Source organism: Takifugu rubripes, chromosome 4, assembly GCF_901000725.2.
Source record: "Takifugu rubripes chromosome 4, fTakRub1.2, whole genome shotgun sequence".
Lineage (NCBI taxonomy): Eukaryota > Metazoa > Chordata > Actinopteri > Tetraodontiformes > Tetraodontidae > Takifugu > Takifugu rubripes.
In genome coordinates this window covers 5744555-5760433 of record NC_042288.1, presented here as the reverse complement: position 1 = coordinate 5760433, position 15879 = coordinate 5744555, and the positions used below count along the sequence as shown (strand labels likewise).

The 15879-nt window shown below is 45.1% G+C and overlaps 1 protein-coding gene across 3 annotated transcripts in view; it reads right to left on the bottom strand.

Moving 5' to 3' along the window:
• Positions 1-15879, bottom strand: part of adss2 (adenylosuccinate synthase 2) — a 22648-nt gene extending 6769 nt beyond the window's left edge. Inside the window, exons 1-14 of one of the 3 annotated variants that reach the window (XR_964496.2) lie at positions 15607-15879; positions 13165-13267; positions 12358-12426; positions 12235-12285; positions 12041-12107; positions 7963-8070; positions 7642-7723; positions 7445-7571; positions 6193-6347; positions 5913-6037; positions 5657-5754; positions 5312-5461; positions 5087-5207; positions 2703-2724 (exon numbers count right to left, since the gene is read on the bottom strand). Coding sequence is in view for 1 of the 3 variants with exons in the window: in XM_003963784.3 (XP_003963833.1) it covers positions 5155-5207; positions 5312-5461; positions 5657-5754; positions 5913-6037; positions 6193-6347; positions 7445-7571; positions 7642-7723; positions 7963-8070; positions 12041-12107; positions 12235-12285; positions 12358-12426; positions 13165-13267; positions 15607-15783 (1365 nt within the window). In the remaining 2 variants the exon portion in view is untranslated. Of the gene's footprint in view, positions 1-2702; positions 2725-4602; positions 5208-5311; positions 5462-5656; positions 5755-5912; positions 6038-6192; positions 6348-7444; positions 7572-7641; positions 7724-7962; positions 8071-12040; positions 12108-12234; positions 12286-12357; positions 12427-13164; positions 13268-15606 lie in introns of those variants that run through there. The other 2 variants (XR_003888207.1, XM_003963784.3) reach the window with 2 other exon arrangements.

Genomic DNA, 15879 nt, shown 5'->3' with positions numbered 1-15879 from the left:
CTTCAGTCCTCAGAGGAACTTCACAATGAACGTGTCACCTTGAGATTAAGGCTGGTTGATGCACCATCTCAGCCTATTTGCTGTTGTTCTGACAGTTTATTTATTCTCCTCTTACGTAGCCACTTGCTCCACCTGCTGCGCAGTTCCACCAAACCCAGAAGAAATTATTGAGAAATACTGGGCTAAATCAAAGGGATTCATAAATTCCCTTTTGATTCATGATGATATACAGCTCTGCTGCAGTCCAGTAGAATAACAGGATGTTGCTGGCAGAAATGTGCAAAATTTAAAAAAAAAACAAAAAAAAAACCTAGATTCATCTAGAAAAAAGCTTTTGAAAGAGTCGTGCAGACTTCAGTTCTTATTGATCCAAAAAAAAACAAAAAACGATGACCTGATTAGCAGATGGATGCTAACACGGCCTTTGTGGAAGCATATAAAGATCAGATTATGGGTGGTTATTCTAATATTCTCTCCTATCTCTGCTGATAACTGCTGCACTAAGAAGGTTTAACTTTTTTGTTAAATATTAACTTTTTTTCAGTTGAAAAGAGAGGTCAGCTTGATTTCAGGCCCCAGACGTAGAAACGTGTCTGCCGAGCTCATGGGGGTATTTGATCACATTAGAGACTTCAGCAGGAAGCTAGCTGTTCCTCAGGATCCGAACAAAGACGCTGATCGTTGAGGAGCCCTTTAGATCAGCTGTTAACTTGGCTTTTCAAGTTAACAGATCATAAGAATCGGGCTGACACTTTTCTGTTAAACACGTCTGCTTTTATCCTGCTGAGGAAAAAAGGGACAAACTGAGCCACAGCCTCTGCCCATACGTGTACATCCTGATAGAGAAAATTTAGTGTTTCAAGTGCCCGCCCCCCCCCCCATCCCCTTCCACACACACACACACACACACACATACACAGACCTGAACAAGCGCCTCCTGGGCAAATATTTAAAGTCAAAACAGGCTGGACCCATAAAAAGCAGAAAGGCGGTGGTGGTGCGGCTACATCTGTCAGGGGGGTGGGGGGGTGGATGAGAGGAGAACCGGGGGTGACGGCAGCTGCTGGAATGAGTCTGGACGCTGCTGTCGCCAACACCTGTCCATACTGGAGACACGCGTCTAACAAATGTCTCTCTGCAGCCGTCAAAGATCACACAGCAGCGACAAATGTGCTGTCATCCATCCCTCTAGCCCTCCATCCGTCCCTCTAGCCCTCCATCCATATATCTATCGTCTATCTGGCTGTCTGTATGGGGTTTTTTTTTCACTGAAAACACACACCTAACCCAGCCCTTTGTAGCCCACCACACCCCTTTCCTCTGGCTGACCCCCATCTGTTGCCTCCCTGGGGAGTGTGTGAGTGTGTGTAAGGAGTAGGAGGTCAGGGGAGGGGTCTGGCGGGCGTTGGCCCCGGCTGCCCATTGATCAACAGCTGCTGGGCTTCTCATGCTGAGCTGGTCGGCTGAGAAGGCGACAGCAGCTGGGTCAGGGAGAAGGTAGGAGCTGAGGTCCAGAGGCTGAGATGCCAGGACGGGTCAGGAAGCTCCCCCAAGCTGAGCTCCAGGAGCAGAAACTCAGGCAACAGGCCGTGAGGTTGGTGCCGAAGGTGATCCAGTCCTCAGCCTGCAACCTGCTGTTGCTTCATGTGACGAGTGTGTGAATGTCTCACACACACCCCAGAAACAGTAGCTAAAAATCAATCACAACAAATGTCCGGTCAACAGTTTAATATGGTCACCTAAATAAAAGTGTAATTGCCTGAAAGTGTGTCTGGAGAATCTATTTTTCTATAAACCACCATAAATTAGAGGATTGTTGTGAGTCTATTATGTATTTTTAGAAAACTGGCGTGTGTGTGTGTGTGTGTGTGTGTGTGTCTGAGAGAGAGAGAGAGAGAGAGAGAGAGAGAGAAACGTGCTGATATAGGAGCCGACAGCTGTTATCGGTGTCGGCCGTCGCACATCTGCTTAGTCGGGGTTGTTTTTATGGAGCTGCCACTGTTCAGTAGGGGTGAGGGGCCGAGAGGAGGGGGAGGTGGGGGAACTGGAGCAGGTGAAGGAGGGAGGGGAAATAAAAAACAACTTTACAGGCTTTTTACAGCCACGCATTCCACAGAGAGGTTATAGAGTCACAGGTCAGGTGGAGGTTTTCACATGAGGGACACAAGCTGATATAAAGCATCAGAAGAAGGTTGAAGGGTTTAGCAGCTTCTCTGGAGGAAAATGGGTTTTATGTAAAATGGGATTAAAACTGTTTCTCCTCTATTAATGTCAAAAAACAGGAATAAAGACATGAATCCTTCAAAGACTTTAAGTTTGAGTGTGAACCTTTTAAAACTGTCAAAATAGATTTTTTTCAAGGGCTAACTTACACTTCCAGTAAGCGTGTTTTTATTCACTTATGAACACGATTCCATAGCTAAATCGTCAACTAAGCCGATCAGTCATGGAAAAATCCAATTTGTTCCCCGACACAGGAGTTTCTCTCTTTAAGAGAATCAGATGATTTCTCCTGTGGAGGACCAAGAACATGTCTGAAGCAGGTCTCACACCAATCTGTGCATCCCCTCTGCATAAAGACTCCTTTGTTTCGTGGACAAAGACAACAAAGGTGGACAGAAAATGAAAGATGTTCAACTAGAGCAAATGTCTTCCATAATGGGTGCATGTATTTGTGTGTATGAATCTGAACAACTCAGAGGGTGTGTGTGTGTGTGTGTGTGTTGACTGCAGGAGAGAACTCATTTGCTTGTCCATTTACTCTGCTTCCCTTCACAGCACAATGCAGCAGCAGCCATTGGACAAAGAGGCCTCACTGTGGGATTCAAATGAAGGAGGTGGGTGGAGGTGGGGGGAACACATAGAAAGGACAGAGGGGCTGCTGGTGGGGTACAGGGGTTTGGTTTGGAGGGTAGAGAAGGTTGAATGAATTGCAAGAAGTGGAGGGGGCAGTAGATGATTAGGGGAAAGAGGAGGGGGGATTGCTGCCCTTCACCGGGCTGCACGTCACCTTCCACTTGTTTTTCAAGCTTCAAGGTTAATTTGTGATGAGTTCACTCTGGACAGCCAGGAAGTGGATGACAGGATGACAGGAAATGAGCACTGGAGGAATTTTGCTGAATTCAGCATTGCGAGTGAGTTTAGCAGATTTTGGAGGTTGTTGGTGGTCTGAGGTGTAGTCAAATTAGAGGGAGGAAGCGCAGCAGAGGCAGGGAAATGAGCTGCAGGTGAGGCTGCGGTTAAAGCCTAGCTACACACACACACACACACACACACACACACGGACATACAGCATCAAAAATAAACACTAAAAGAGGGGCCAGGCACACAGGCTTGCATCTGTGGAGCTCTGGATATTTACCTAATTACAGCAGAAATACCAGTGTGGAAATAATCAGCTAACTAAAAGCCATTTAGTCACAAAACACTTTAAACAAATTATTCAATTTATTTTAGAATGCTAGAAATTATGTATATTATTAAAGAGTACCGGTACATGTTTGTTAAGATTTGCCATTTTAATTGCTTATGAATTCAAAATAATCATCAAACTACTGTTTTTGGTTTTGTTTTCTGACCATAAAGTCATTTTAGTCCAAATATATCTCTATTAATTAATGAGCCACCTGAATTTCTGGTTTCAAATTGATTAACATTAATCGATTATTGCCGTTATTGACATATTCAGTTGTCATTTGTGGTCAGTTGGCGCCCTCTAGAGTTCACAACGTGGTGGTGTATATTACATTTGGCTCCTCCCGATGTTAAAAAAGTGATTAATTTCTTCCTCAGTCGCGGACAAAACAGGATGAAACGCGTTATTTTTTCTATTTTTATTTTTGCAGCCTTAATAAAATAATAAAAATAAGTTAATTTTATATTATTTATTCTTTATGTCTGACAAAATTCACTGAGAAAAAGACTAACTGTCGCTGCATCATCTCTTATATTTGCTGAACTCACAAAAACATTTATTTTCGTGCATCTGTCTTTCTTCATGACACATTGCTTTCAGGCTTAATGAGATTTATCACATCCAATAAAGATTTTTAGAAGACGTTCATCACTTTCCAGAGAACAGACAGTAAAGTGCCTATAGCCCACCTACACCAGGAAACCTTCTTCAACCCTCAACGAGTGATCTCCCAGGGAACCGTTAACAGCATCACGAATACACCTGACTGGACGCCAGGTTGTGCCTGAAGAATTCTAACTGCTGCTAAAGTTGCAGAGGTCAGCGTGGCTGCTGCAGACCCGTTTGGGCTGTCAGATGCTGTTTGGCAACACATCGCCAACAAACAACAACGCTGCCATCGTCTCACAATATGTCATGTGGTAGTGTGTGAGCAGTGCATGATGGATACACACAGAGGACAGATGTGTTTCCACTGCTACAAGTGGATCCAGATTTTCTCAGGTTATTTTGGTTTGTTTGATTAGAATGAAAGTAAATGACGCACAAACATTCGTCATTTTTAATTCTGTGTAAAGGTTAAAGGACTGAATGTTAAAAAAAAAAAAAAAAAAAAAAGAATAAAGAGCAATGACTGTATATGAATTCATATTTACACTTGACTTCTGATGTCACAAAAAGGTCACTGGTTGAAAGAGAAGGCAACATATGAAGACTTTACTTCAAAAGATGTGCTGGATGATGATCAATCACAGATAACACACCCATATCAAACATTAAAAGATCCCTTTTCTGCACTGGGATGGGTGGAAATCCCAGCAGAATCAAACGTACTAATACAATCCGATAAACGTGCTTCTTTAACAGATATACAGACTGACACAGAGCAAGAACACAAAGAAAGAAAACAGAGGAACAAAGTGACAGTGATCAATCTGACCAACATCTGTGACCAGCTCAGCCAAACAGATCCTGGGACAACACAAAGATGTCCTCCCTCAGACCCGATGGCAACCTGCTTACTGACCGACCGACTCAACAACAGCGCTACAGTGACAGTGAAAAACTGTTAAAAATCCAGAGGGTGGCAATCATCCCATCGATCAGGCGACAGGAAGTCAGTCCAAAGTGTCTGACAGAGGAGATAAAACTTTAAGAACAGGTCAGCTTTCTGTGTGTGTGTGTGTGTGTGTGTGTGTATAGGAGCATCCTCTTTGCCCGTTTTATCCTCTTTGCCCACTCTAGAACAGCTGGATCATAGACTCCCGAGACTTCCCCACTCCGATCCACTTTACTGAGAAGAGAGAAGCAGTTTGTCAACATCAGAAGCTGTTGTAATCGCCTCGGTAGGTCAAAGAGACGAGGACTAGCACGAATGTGATAAGTGTGGGGCCTCACCAGGAACCCCCAGCTGCTCCTCAATAAAACGGACATAATTCTGGGCGTTCTCGGGCAGATCCTCAAAGCTTCTGGCAGCCGAAGTGTCGCACTTCCACCCCGGAAGCGTCTCATACTGGACCTCCACGCGATGCAAAACCTCCTGATTGGCTGCCCCGGGGGGGAAGAGTAATTTCATCCCGGACTTAGTTACAGTTGATGAACAACCTATTTAGATCTTAAACTAAGGTTGGCTGAGGTGATGCGCTGAGATGATAAGTCAATTTAAACACGAAATTTTGGTCAAGGAAGTAGATCAAAAATAAAAGTCACAACATTTACAGAACACAATAGGTTCTCGCCCACCTGGAAAGTGAGGAATCATCTGGTTGTCAACTTTGTAGGACATTCCCACTTTGATTTCCGAGAACACGTCCAGTATGTCCAGTTTGGTGAGAGCTATACTGGGAGGAGAAAATATTAAAATTAAAGTTAAAATGTGTGACAGGGAGGAGTCATCAGTCACTCAGGAATTGACTCAGATTATTGTCCTGTAATCATTTTTAGTGCAGATGTTCCTTGTGTGACCGCTGCACATGCGCTGAAACGCAGGTGAACTCACGCGGTGAATCCATTAATCATGTGTGCATATTTGATGAGCACCAGGTCCAGCCAACCACAACGCCTCTTCCTGCCTGTGGTCACACCCACCTCCTTCCCTCGAGTCTGCAGAAGCTCACCGACGTCCTGTAGACAACAGAGTCGGGATTCTGGCAGCAATATAGCAACGCATCCACTAGGCGGCGCCCTTTACACATTCTACATTATAACGTGGACTCGAAGACTGAATGTACGTATATAATATTTGAATATTGATGTATAATAGAAATGTGGACCCTTACATTGCTCTGCTCTGTAGGGAAGGCCCCGATGCCGACTCTGGTCGTGTAAGCCTTGACGACCCCGTAAACTGCCCCAACATTCTGTGGAGGCATGCCCAGACCGGTGCACACGCCACCCACTGTGCAATTGGATGAAGTCACAAACGGGTACGTTCCTGAAAGGACAAAACAGGAAAAACCCCAGAATATAAAACACCTGCATTTGTCAGTAAATACCAGTCACACAGGCTCATCTGACCCTGCCCAGGAAGTGGAGGTGAGCAGGTCATTTTTCTAAAAATACTCACAAACATAAACAAGTTCAGACACAAAGAAAGCTGCAGTTCTGAACTATCACCTCACTTCTGCTTCTAACTCAATGTGGAGACCAGAAGCTGTAAAACTCAGCAAAACCAATTGATACCATGAGCTGACATGCAAGATTAGTGCCACAAATCCTGCTGCCTGACCGGGTCTCAAGCACCATCAAAACCCTGGCGTGTGTTCCCCAGTTGTGTGGCATGGAATTAAACCCAGGCGGGGCTGTGATGATGACAGAAGACGATTTCTGACCTTTAAACTCAAATGTCACAAATGTCTTTTTCGACGTTGATTGTAGATTTTCTTACAGCAGCTGAAGTCTGGCTTTAGGGCCATTCACCCCTGAGCAAAAGTGAAGGATTGTGGGTAGTCTGATGGCATTCACTCAAGGCGTTTCCTCCAGTCAAAGAGACAGTGGCCATTCCAACAGACGCTCAACCGGGACCGTGACAGGAACTCTGTCAACTTCCGTGATTAGAGACAACCTGAAATTTGGAGTTCCCGCTCAGAGACGTGAGAATCCACCCACGCCGCGGGGCTCAGACAGCAGTCAGCAATCAAAGAGGAAGCAGTCTAGGGTGTGGCAGTGAGTCCATGCTCCAGCAGTGATGCATCCCGTCAGGGTGCTCTTCTGACTCCAGTACCTCCAGACCAGATCGAACTGGACTGGAGTCTTCTGAAAACGTGACCGTCTTACTGGCAGGCGAGAGGCCGCCGTGCTCATGCACAGTCAGGTGGAATTTAAGTGGTTGAACAGTGAGCGTGCACATCAAGCTGAGGTGCAGTAGCTTCATTAGAGGTTAGTGAACGTACCGTGATCTCCAGGCTGAGCTCCACGCAGGCTTTTGTAAAGGGCATCACAAAAATTAATACATATGATGGTCTGCGCACAGGTAAGCATGAAGAAGCTAGCCCGCTAATCAAAAACATGCAGGTGCAAAGGTATACGGACCAAAGTCAATGTCCAGGAGGGCTGCATTGGCTCCCTCCACCAGGATCTTCTTAGGAGGACCGTGAAGAGCCTCATACATGAAGTGCACCCCATCCCTCACCATGGGCTCGATCTTCTCTGCAAAGGTCTGAAACCAACACAGAAGACATCACTGCCACAGTTCCTCAGAGTTCCACAGTTCTGCCTCATGTCATCACCTTCAACTTGGCCAGCTCTCCATCCACGTCCATCTCCAGAGTCGGGTACATGGACTTGTACTGCTTGGCCAACACTTTATACCTGGAAGAACAACACCCGAGCAGTAAGTTTTTGTCCTTCCTCTGATATCCTGCTTCAGTGATGCTACAGAAAGGCTGGAGCTAAACGACAATCGTTCCTGGAAACTTGAGCCATGATAGAAGAAGCTCCTTTCTGAATGCTGGTGAGCGACGTAACCTGTGTCTGAGCTTTCAGCCCAACGGTGCCGTGACCATGATAAATACGCCTGTCAGCTAAATCGACACGACCGGTGAGCTCACCGTTCAGAGAACTGACTGAAGTCAGACAGCAGGTCACATATCCTGAGGCCACTGCGGGCTGCTTTTGCCGAGTACACCGGACCAATGCCCTTCTTTGTTGTCCCTAAGCTGGAGGAGTTTAAGAGAGCGGGGGAGGAGAAAGAAAACAGCGTTAAAGAGGTTCCTCGGCAGCTTCTGTGTGCAGGTTGATGATCTGAGAGAGGAGCAACCGTGTGTGATGCCTCGTGTTCAGCAAAATGGGTGTAAGTGGCAGGAAAAGTGTAAATAACTCAAATTTAGAACATGAGGTGGAGCGCCAGCATGTTGACCACAGCATCAGATGGGAGAGATTGACACGGACAGTTCAGCGGACCGAATCTAAGGGTGGAAGTCAAAAACTTATGGTGTTGCTCATGTCCATGGCGTTCCCTCTTCATACAGTAGGGTTAGCCATGGAGTTCCACAAGGTTCTGTACTTGGACCAATCCTTTTCACCTTGTACATGCTTCCCTTAGGGAACATTATTCGGCAGCATAAATTTTCATCGTTATGCTGATGACACTCAGCTTTATTTATCCAGAGGAGACAGTTAGTGAAGCTTCAGACCTGTCTTAAAGACACAAAGTTCTGGATGTCTTCAAATTTCCTCCTCCTTAACTCAGGAAAAACTGAGGTCATGGTGTTTGGTCCTGAACCTCTCAGGGAAAGATTAGATCACATGATCACTCTAGATGGTATCTCATTAACATCTCGTCTCTCTGTGAAGGAATCTAGGAGTAACTTTTGATCAAAATCTCTCCTTCAACTCACACATTAAAACAGTCTCTAGAAGTGCCTTTTTTCACCTGAGAAACATCACAAAGATCAGGAAGCTACTGACGCGGCATGATGCTGAAAAATTAGTCCAGTATTTGTTACTTCCAGGCTGGACTATTGTAACTCTTTGTTATCAGTTTTCCAAACAACTCTTTAAGAAGCCTCCAGCTGATCCAAAATGCTGCAGCCAGAGTTCTGACAGGTATTGACAAAAGAGATCACATAACTCCTGTAATGGCGTCTCTTCATTAGCTGCCCGTTAAATTTAGAATAATTTTTAAAACCCTTCTTTTGACCTACAAGGTCCTCAGAGGCCTAGCTCCATCCTACCTGGAGGAGCTAGTGACACCTTACCAGCCCAATAGACCGCTCCGCTCTCAGAATGCTGGTCTACTTGTGGTTCCCAGAGTTTCTAGGAGTAGAATGGGGGGCCGAGCATTTAGCTACCAGGCCCCCCTGCTATGGAACCAGCTCCCTGTCCAGGTACGGGAGGCTGACTCCATCCCTACTTTTAAGATCAGACTTAAAACCTACCTCTTTGAAAAAGCTTATTGTTACTAATTCTGTAGTTCCAGTTACTATCATAGACAGACAAATTATCATACTTAGGGGTCGTCTAATCGTTAGGTCACATCTTAGCTATGCTGTTATAGGCCAAGGCTGCCGGGGTCCAGAAACATGATCACCTGACAGGCCTCTGTCACCCCACTGGGTCATGGTTTCCTCTCCTCTCCTCATCAAGCATACTAGTTATGCTGATTCTTGTGTAGTTTTTCTGCCCCCCCCCCTGAATACAGATATTAATTTACAGGTATCGCCTTCAGAGCTGCATGACGACCTCCAACCCCACTGACCCACTCAACCAGCAGCTTATTCAATATTCAATATAATGTATTTTTGTATGTATTTCTATGCTCTATGCCTCTCCTCTCCTCTCCTCTCCTCTCCTCTCCTCTCCTCTCCTCTCCTCTGACTGTACAAGCCATCAGCAGGAGGGTCCCCCTACATGAGCCTGGTCCTGCTCAAGATTTCTTCCTTGTTTCTCTGCAACGAGACGGTCCCATCTGGGAGTGATGGGAGACAATGACACCCAAAGTGTGTTGCTTATGCCCAGTTTACTCCGTTGTTTTGTTTTAGTTGCTGTCACCGCAGAAAATCCCACTTCACACAGATAGAATGTCGGAAATGACAAGAGGGTTTTCAGTGCTGTGGTGGTGATTTCTGACTGCCATGACTTTAATCCAGAATACTGGACCAATCCAGAATACTGGATGCTCTCAATGCATTCCCATTTACTGATGTGATGGCCCTCAATAATTTTTTCTGCCCATTGTGTTCCTGTTTTTTTTCTTTTTCAGAATAATCCAGGGGCTTGTTTTTTAAACAAGGGTGCTGGGTCTCCAAGTGGTGAAGTAGTTTTTAATTTGGTCGCCACAAATTATGCAGAGTGGACTTGGTATGCGGGAATCACCTACCGGGATAAATCCATATTTCAAGTACAGTGGGACCTATACTTACGAAATTAATTGGTTCCAGAAGTTGTTTCGTAACCTGAAAATTACGTAAGTAGAAACGCGTTTTCCATGTAAATGCCCTAATCCATTCTAAACCCCCCAAACTTTGGACATAACTTTTTTTATAAATCATAAAAATGCATCAAAACAAGTAACAAATACATGTTACAATTAGATTACTGCACAATAAATGTAGGAATTCAGTGCAAGGCTTCTCCAGGAACAAAATGAACTTTATTACAGGCTAATCTTACATTAGCCGTCCCTACTAGCAACGAACGTTAACACTTGTGGTAACACCACCATCTAATGGACAAACATACGAACACCCACAATAAATAAAAGTTAAACGAAGGCGACGCTGGGATACACACAAACATGTACACTGTACAGATTGACGTCCCTCCTAGGCAATGGGATGACAGGAAGATACTAGGCGATAGCCAATGGCAGAGCAGCTACAAGCAAGTTTGTGTTCGCTAAACTCCACGAGCTGCAAGTAGCAGCGGTAGCGTATTTTTGCCTTTCGTATCCTGAAATTTATTTTGTAACAAGAGGAAATATTTTCCCGTTGAGACGTTTCGTAACCTGAAAATTTTGCATGTAGAGACGTTCGTGAGTAGATGTCCCACTGTAGAACTCCTGATATTGTCTGTAAAAAGCTTTCTTTTTCTTAGAAGTGGTCTGTTCTCCATCTCCTGATTGGGCCTTTTCTTTTTCACAAAGAAATTTTTCAAAGACGTTTGTTTCTTACTCATTTCGCTCGCTTGTGGGTTCAATTTTGGTGTGTAAGACGTAACCGAAAGAATCCGGTCATTCCTCAAAAGGTTTTTCAAAATAAAAGATCGTTGAGGCTCAGCTAATACATTAAATGGAAATATTTAATTATTTCTTGTGCGGCCCGGTACCAATCGATCCACAGACCGGTTTGGACAATTATCATTAGAAGTGGTGGAAAAGTAGACATTTAATTAGAATTATAGTTCAACTGACTGATTTGTGTCCGGATTTTACAACATTTGCACTGGAGAGAACACATCGGTTTGCGTGGATGTTTCTATAGCAACTTTTGAACAAGGTTGGTGAAACCAGTCATGCAGAAGCAAACACACCTTGTGCCACAAGCTTAGAGAAAAGCTTAACTGACTGCAAGCCTCTCTTTTGTGTTGCTAGTTAGGACAACACTGACTAGTGTTACGGGGTGAATGAAGAAAACGCCTGAGTTTGGACTCGACTTTCAGCAGAACACCACAAAGGATGCCTGCAGATGCTGGAAATCCAGCAGGTTGTGATATGAACTACTGGAGATTTCTATGATGTACAAACCAGCAGAAACCCAACAGGAACCAGGAGACCTTGCGAGTGCCACACAGAACGACCCAGAGGTGTTATCAAAGTTGAGGGTCTGAGGAGACTACTGTCCCTCACTGTCACTTTTTTGCTCTCTCAAGACAAACACCACACACTCGCTGTGATGCCAAAGTTGCAGAAGCACCATATACCCAAATGAAGCCATATTTCACTGCGATGCATTGAATAAACGTTTCTGTCACCTCCTGGGGGCAGCAATTACACAAACCAGGATATCCTGGACTTAACAGGTTAATGGTTATTGGCTGCTTTTTAAACATAATTGCACATCAACATTCATTTATTCAAGTATCCAGAGTATAAATAAGTGAAACCACAAACATTAAAATCATAAGAATGTAAACAATCCAGCTAACAGACAAGCTGGCTGAGACGTATTGAGCAAACAGTTTTCTTACTTCTTGCCTGCTTGTTCTCGTCTCTGCTGTTCCTGAATGCCGTCAACCGCCTGGTGGAAGTCAAACACTGTGGTGGATGGAGAGAGGGGGCACACAGCACAGCTCAGAGAAAACAAGGCTCACTCATTCACACTTTCCTTCTGTAGCATCCAGCCATTCACTCATTCACACGTCCCCCCTGAGTGGCCACTCACCAATGTGTGCTCTGTCAGAGATGATCAACCTTTGCTCCCAGCCTTTTAAACCTACAAACACATGTCAGCAGACAATTGGAACCAGGGAACGATTTGGGTTTGAACGAACAGTTCTGAGCTCACCGTTGCCTTTACTCTCATTCTTTGCTGCCTCCTCAAAGAGACCCGGCAGGTGGATCACGACTCCATTACCTGGTGGGTAAACAGGTCAGGTAACAAGTCTGAACGTCTGCCTTCTTCTGCTGAAGGAGTGCCACAATACTTCAAATATTTAATGTTGTCATGCCTCACACAGTATTTAAAGATAAATTTCCGACACGGAACTGCTCAAAACTCAAAACAGCAGGCAGCTTTACACAAATGTAGTATTCTAATTATGATCTTATTACACCTGTAATAACCTTTCATAAACATGAGTAGAGACTCATTAATGCAGCGTGAAGCTGCTCTAGAGGCCACAAAGATCACATGACCTTTCAAACAGCCGCTGAGTAGAAGAGTTCTGTTTGGATTACATTAACTGGAAATGGAACGGTAATTACATAAAAATGACAAACAAAAACACACAAACTGAAAGATCCAAACATAGATTGGGTGTCCACACTGGAGGCTGTGAGAAGGAAAAACAAAAATAATAAAGGCATTTGTTCTTTTTATAGATCAACATGTATGAGTTGAGTTCCTGCAATAACATGAAATCTTTGCGTGCAGGACAGGACCGTACACCAACAGCTGACCAAGAACAGAACCACCGTATGACACTCGAAGCCAGAACAAAGTAAAATAGTTCTTTCTGGGTGGACGTGATGGAGGCGCGCAGACGGACTGGTGCTCCCCACGCTCGTTAAGGGATTCTGGATCAATCCGCCGTGAAAACAGTGAGGAAATGTGGCCTTTGTGTAACAATTTGAGGCTGCGTTCGCTACCCACCGATGAAGGCGGTGACCTTGGGGTTGATGATGCCGCTGGGAAGGAGGTGAAAGTCGTACTCCACCGAGTCCACCACCACCGTGTGTCCCGCGTTGTTGCCGCCCTGCAGAGGAGAGTCAGGGACACAGACATGACACAGAGAGTTTAGACCTGTCGGCGTTCTGTTAGCGCTCAGGTCTGAGGTAAAAGCCTTCCGCTACGATAGCTTCCTGCCTTTGTCCAGAACGGCTGGACGTGGGTTGTGCACGTTCACAGGCAGATTTGCTGGGCTGTTTTTACAGTCTGAACTTGGATTTTTAATGCCCTACAGGACGGCGGCCGTCCACCTGCGTCATCGCCTCCACCTGAGGCGCTGGTTGAACTTTAAACCTCTCGTAACTACAATGTCTTTGAAGCACTTACAAACGGACCTCAGCATGTGCTCCGACCACGCGGGTTATTTCTGGCCATTTCAGTAGCCTGAAGGTGAGGGGGGGAACATCGGGGGGAGTTAACTGGAGTATTTTTAAATACATTTACAATCCATCCCATCCCCCCACAACAAACACGTGTCTGGTGCTCGTGTAGATCTTCATCAGCGGACGCTCACGTCCTGGCTACCAGAGCGACTGACAGAACGGTGACAGAACCCAGGAAGCTGCATCGGATCCCCTTTAAATGCAGACACAAGTTCACCTTAAGATAAAATATCAAAGAGGCTAAACTGAGATGTTTAAATGGTCACACGGGCCAGCTGGTCAAACCTCACACGAATGTGATCTTTTAACATATTTTCTCCATTTCTCTCATGGGGTGTGTTTTCCTGGTAGTCCCCCGGAAACACTTGTGAAGGCAAGCAAGGCTACGAAGATCATTAGACGACTGTAAGGAACACCGAGCGTACTGCTGGCAAAGCTGATTTTATAAAAAGATCACCGAAAGTACTTCAGCACACACACAAGCCCCCCCCAGAGGCCCCTAATAGTCCCCCCGAGGTTGGCCCGTGGACGGTGTCCACCTCCTCTGGTCTTCCAGGTTAAACCAGCATTTCAGCATCAAAAATGAACATCAGAATACCTTCACATCAGAGAAGAAGGAGCCTCAAAGTGTTTGACTTGTTGATTCTAAGGAATCCTCGTATTTCCTGGGGCAGCCGGCAGGAAGCTATATCATGAGAGGTTCCTGAAAGCCTCCCCATATGTCAATATACTCGTCCACAATCCAGATGAATGATAAGTGGTCAGGTGGTTGTAATTTTGAAGAGTAAATTCTAATCAGGTCATTCAGACCTCTAGAGGCATTTCTCTGCCGTCCAGACATTAAACAAATATTAAACCTGCAAGACTAACTTTGCAAAGTTAAATTTATAATAAATTAACGCAACTGTGATAGAAGCAGCAGCTCTTGGCGATGTTTACTTTGCTTTTATCATATAAAGCTAGAGCTATATTTGTGGAGGGAGAAGGGATATTATTTAATTATGAAACCATATTAAACAACTTAATGTTATTTCTGCTTCATGTCCCAATCTTCTCTAACCAAACTGCTCGTATATGTTCGTCTGTGCTGTAGGCTCCTGCCGATGTCGGCTGTGTCTCCACACGTTCAGCATGCATTACATAATAGCTGCGTTGCTGAGACGTCTCTGCTCTTGTGTCCAAAATGTCTCCTAATAAAAACATGTGCTGTTGTTTTAAATTCTGCATCCAAGGTTACGCTTGAGCCCTGTGAACATGCAGTGCAAATACACACATATAAACACAACTTTCTTAGTTTTTGACTATAATGGGCAGCCATGATTTTAACAGTTTGTGGACAGTAAAAGCAGACCCAAAACTATTTCATCAGTCAATTAGGAATGTTTGAGACACCTTTTCATTCAGATATTTAGAAGAATCCTGGTACCTCAGGCCAAAACCACAAGTGAACCTTTTATACTATACCAACCTGTGTCAGTGTCTTCATTTATCGAGCTATTTAGCAAATCAGCCACATTTATCACATTATGATAAACAAATAAACAAATGTCGAGAAACATTTTGTTTTAATCTAAATCAGTCCAGAGGTGAGGATGATTAAAGGTGGGATGAGGTCATAAAGGGGCAGTTGGGTATTTTCTGACAGTTCTTTGAGCAGTTGGTTGCGTTTCGGGGGACGAGCCGAACCCCGCAGCGGCAGCGGGACCAGGTTACGGCTCAGCCGGAGCCAAGATGCACCTGGTGGCCCGTCAGACTTCACACTCGGGTCATGTGCACACGACAGGAGTCAACTGACCGGCAACATTACGGAGGGCTAAGCAGCTAGCAGGCATTCAAGGTGACATTAGCAACATGTTTATAATAACACACTAATAAAGACATTCGTCAGCTAGCAACGGTTTCCCCCGCAGCTTAACCTGAGGAATTTGCGGTGACTAGCTTAACCAGGAGGGGGCCGGTGAAGGCAGCGTGCGGGCTAACCAACCTGACATCTGCACACCATATCCGCGTCTTGAGCCAGGAGATCCACAACTTTTCCTTTCCCTTCATCTCCCCATTGAGCGCCCAGTACCACGGTTACTTGGTTGCCCACTGATGGTCTAGGGGGTCGCCCTGTGTCGTTTGGGGTTGCGGCAGATTCCTGGTTCCCACTTTCCGACATTTTCGCAACGTCCTCTGGTTCTCGATTCTTGAGCGCCTTTTTCACACCGTGCCGTGATGCCGATTGTCATATACAGTCAATGGTTTGCGCACCAAA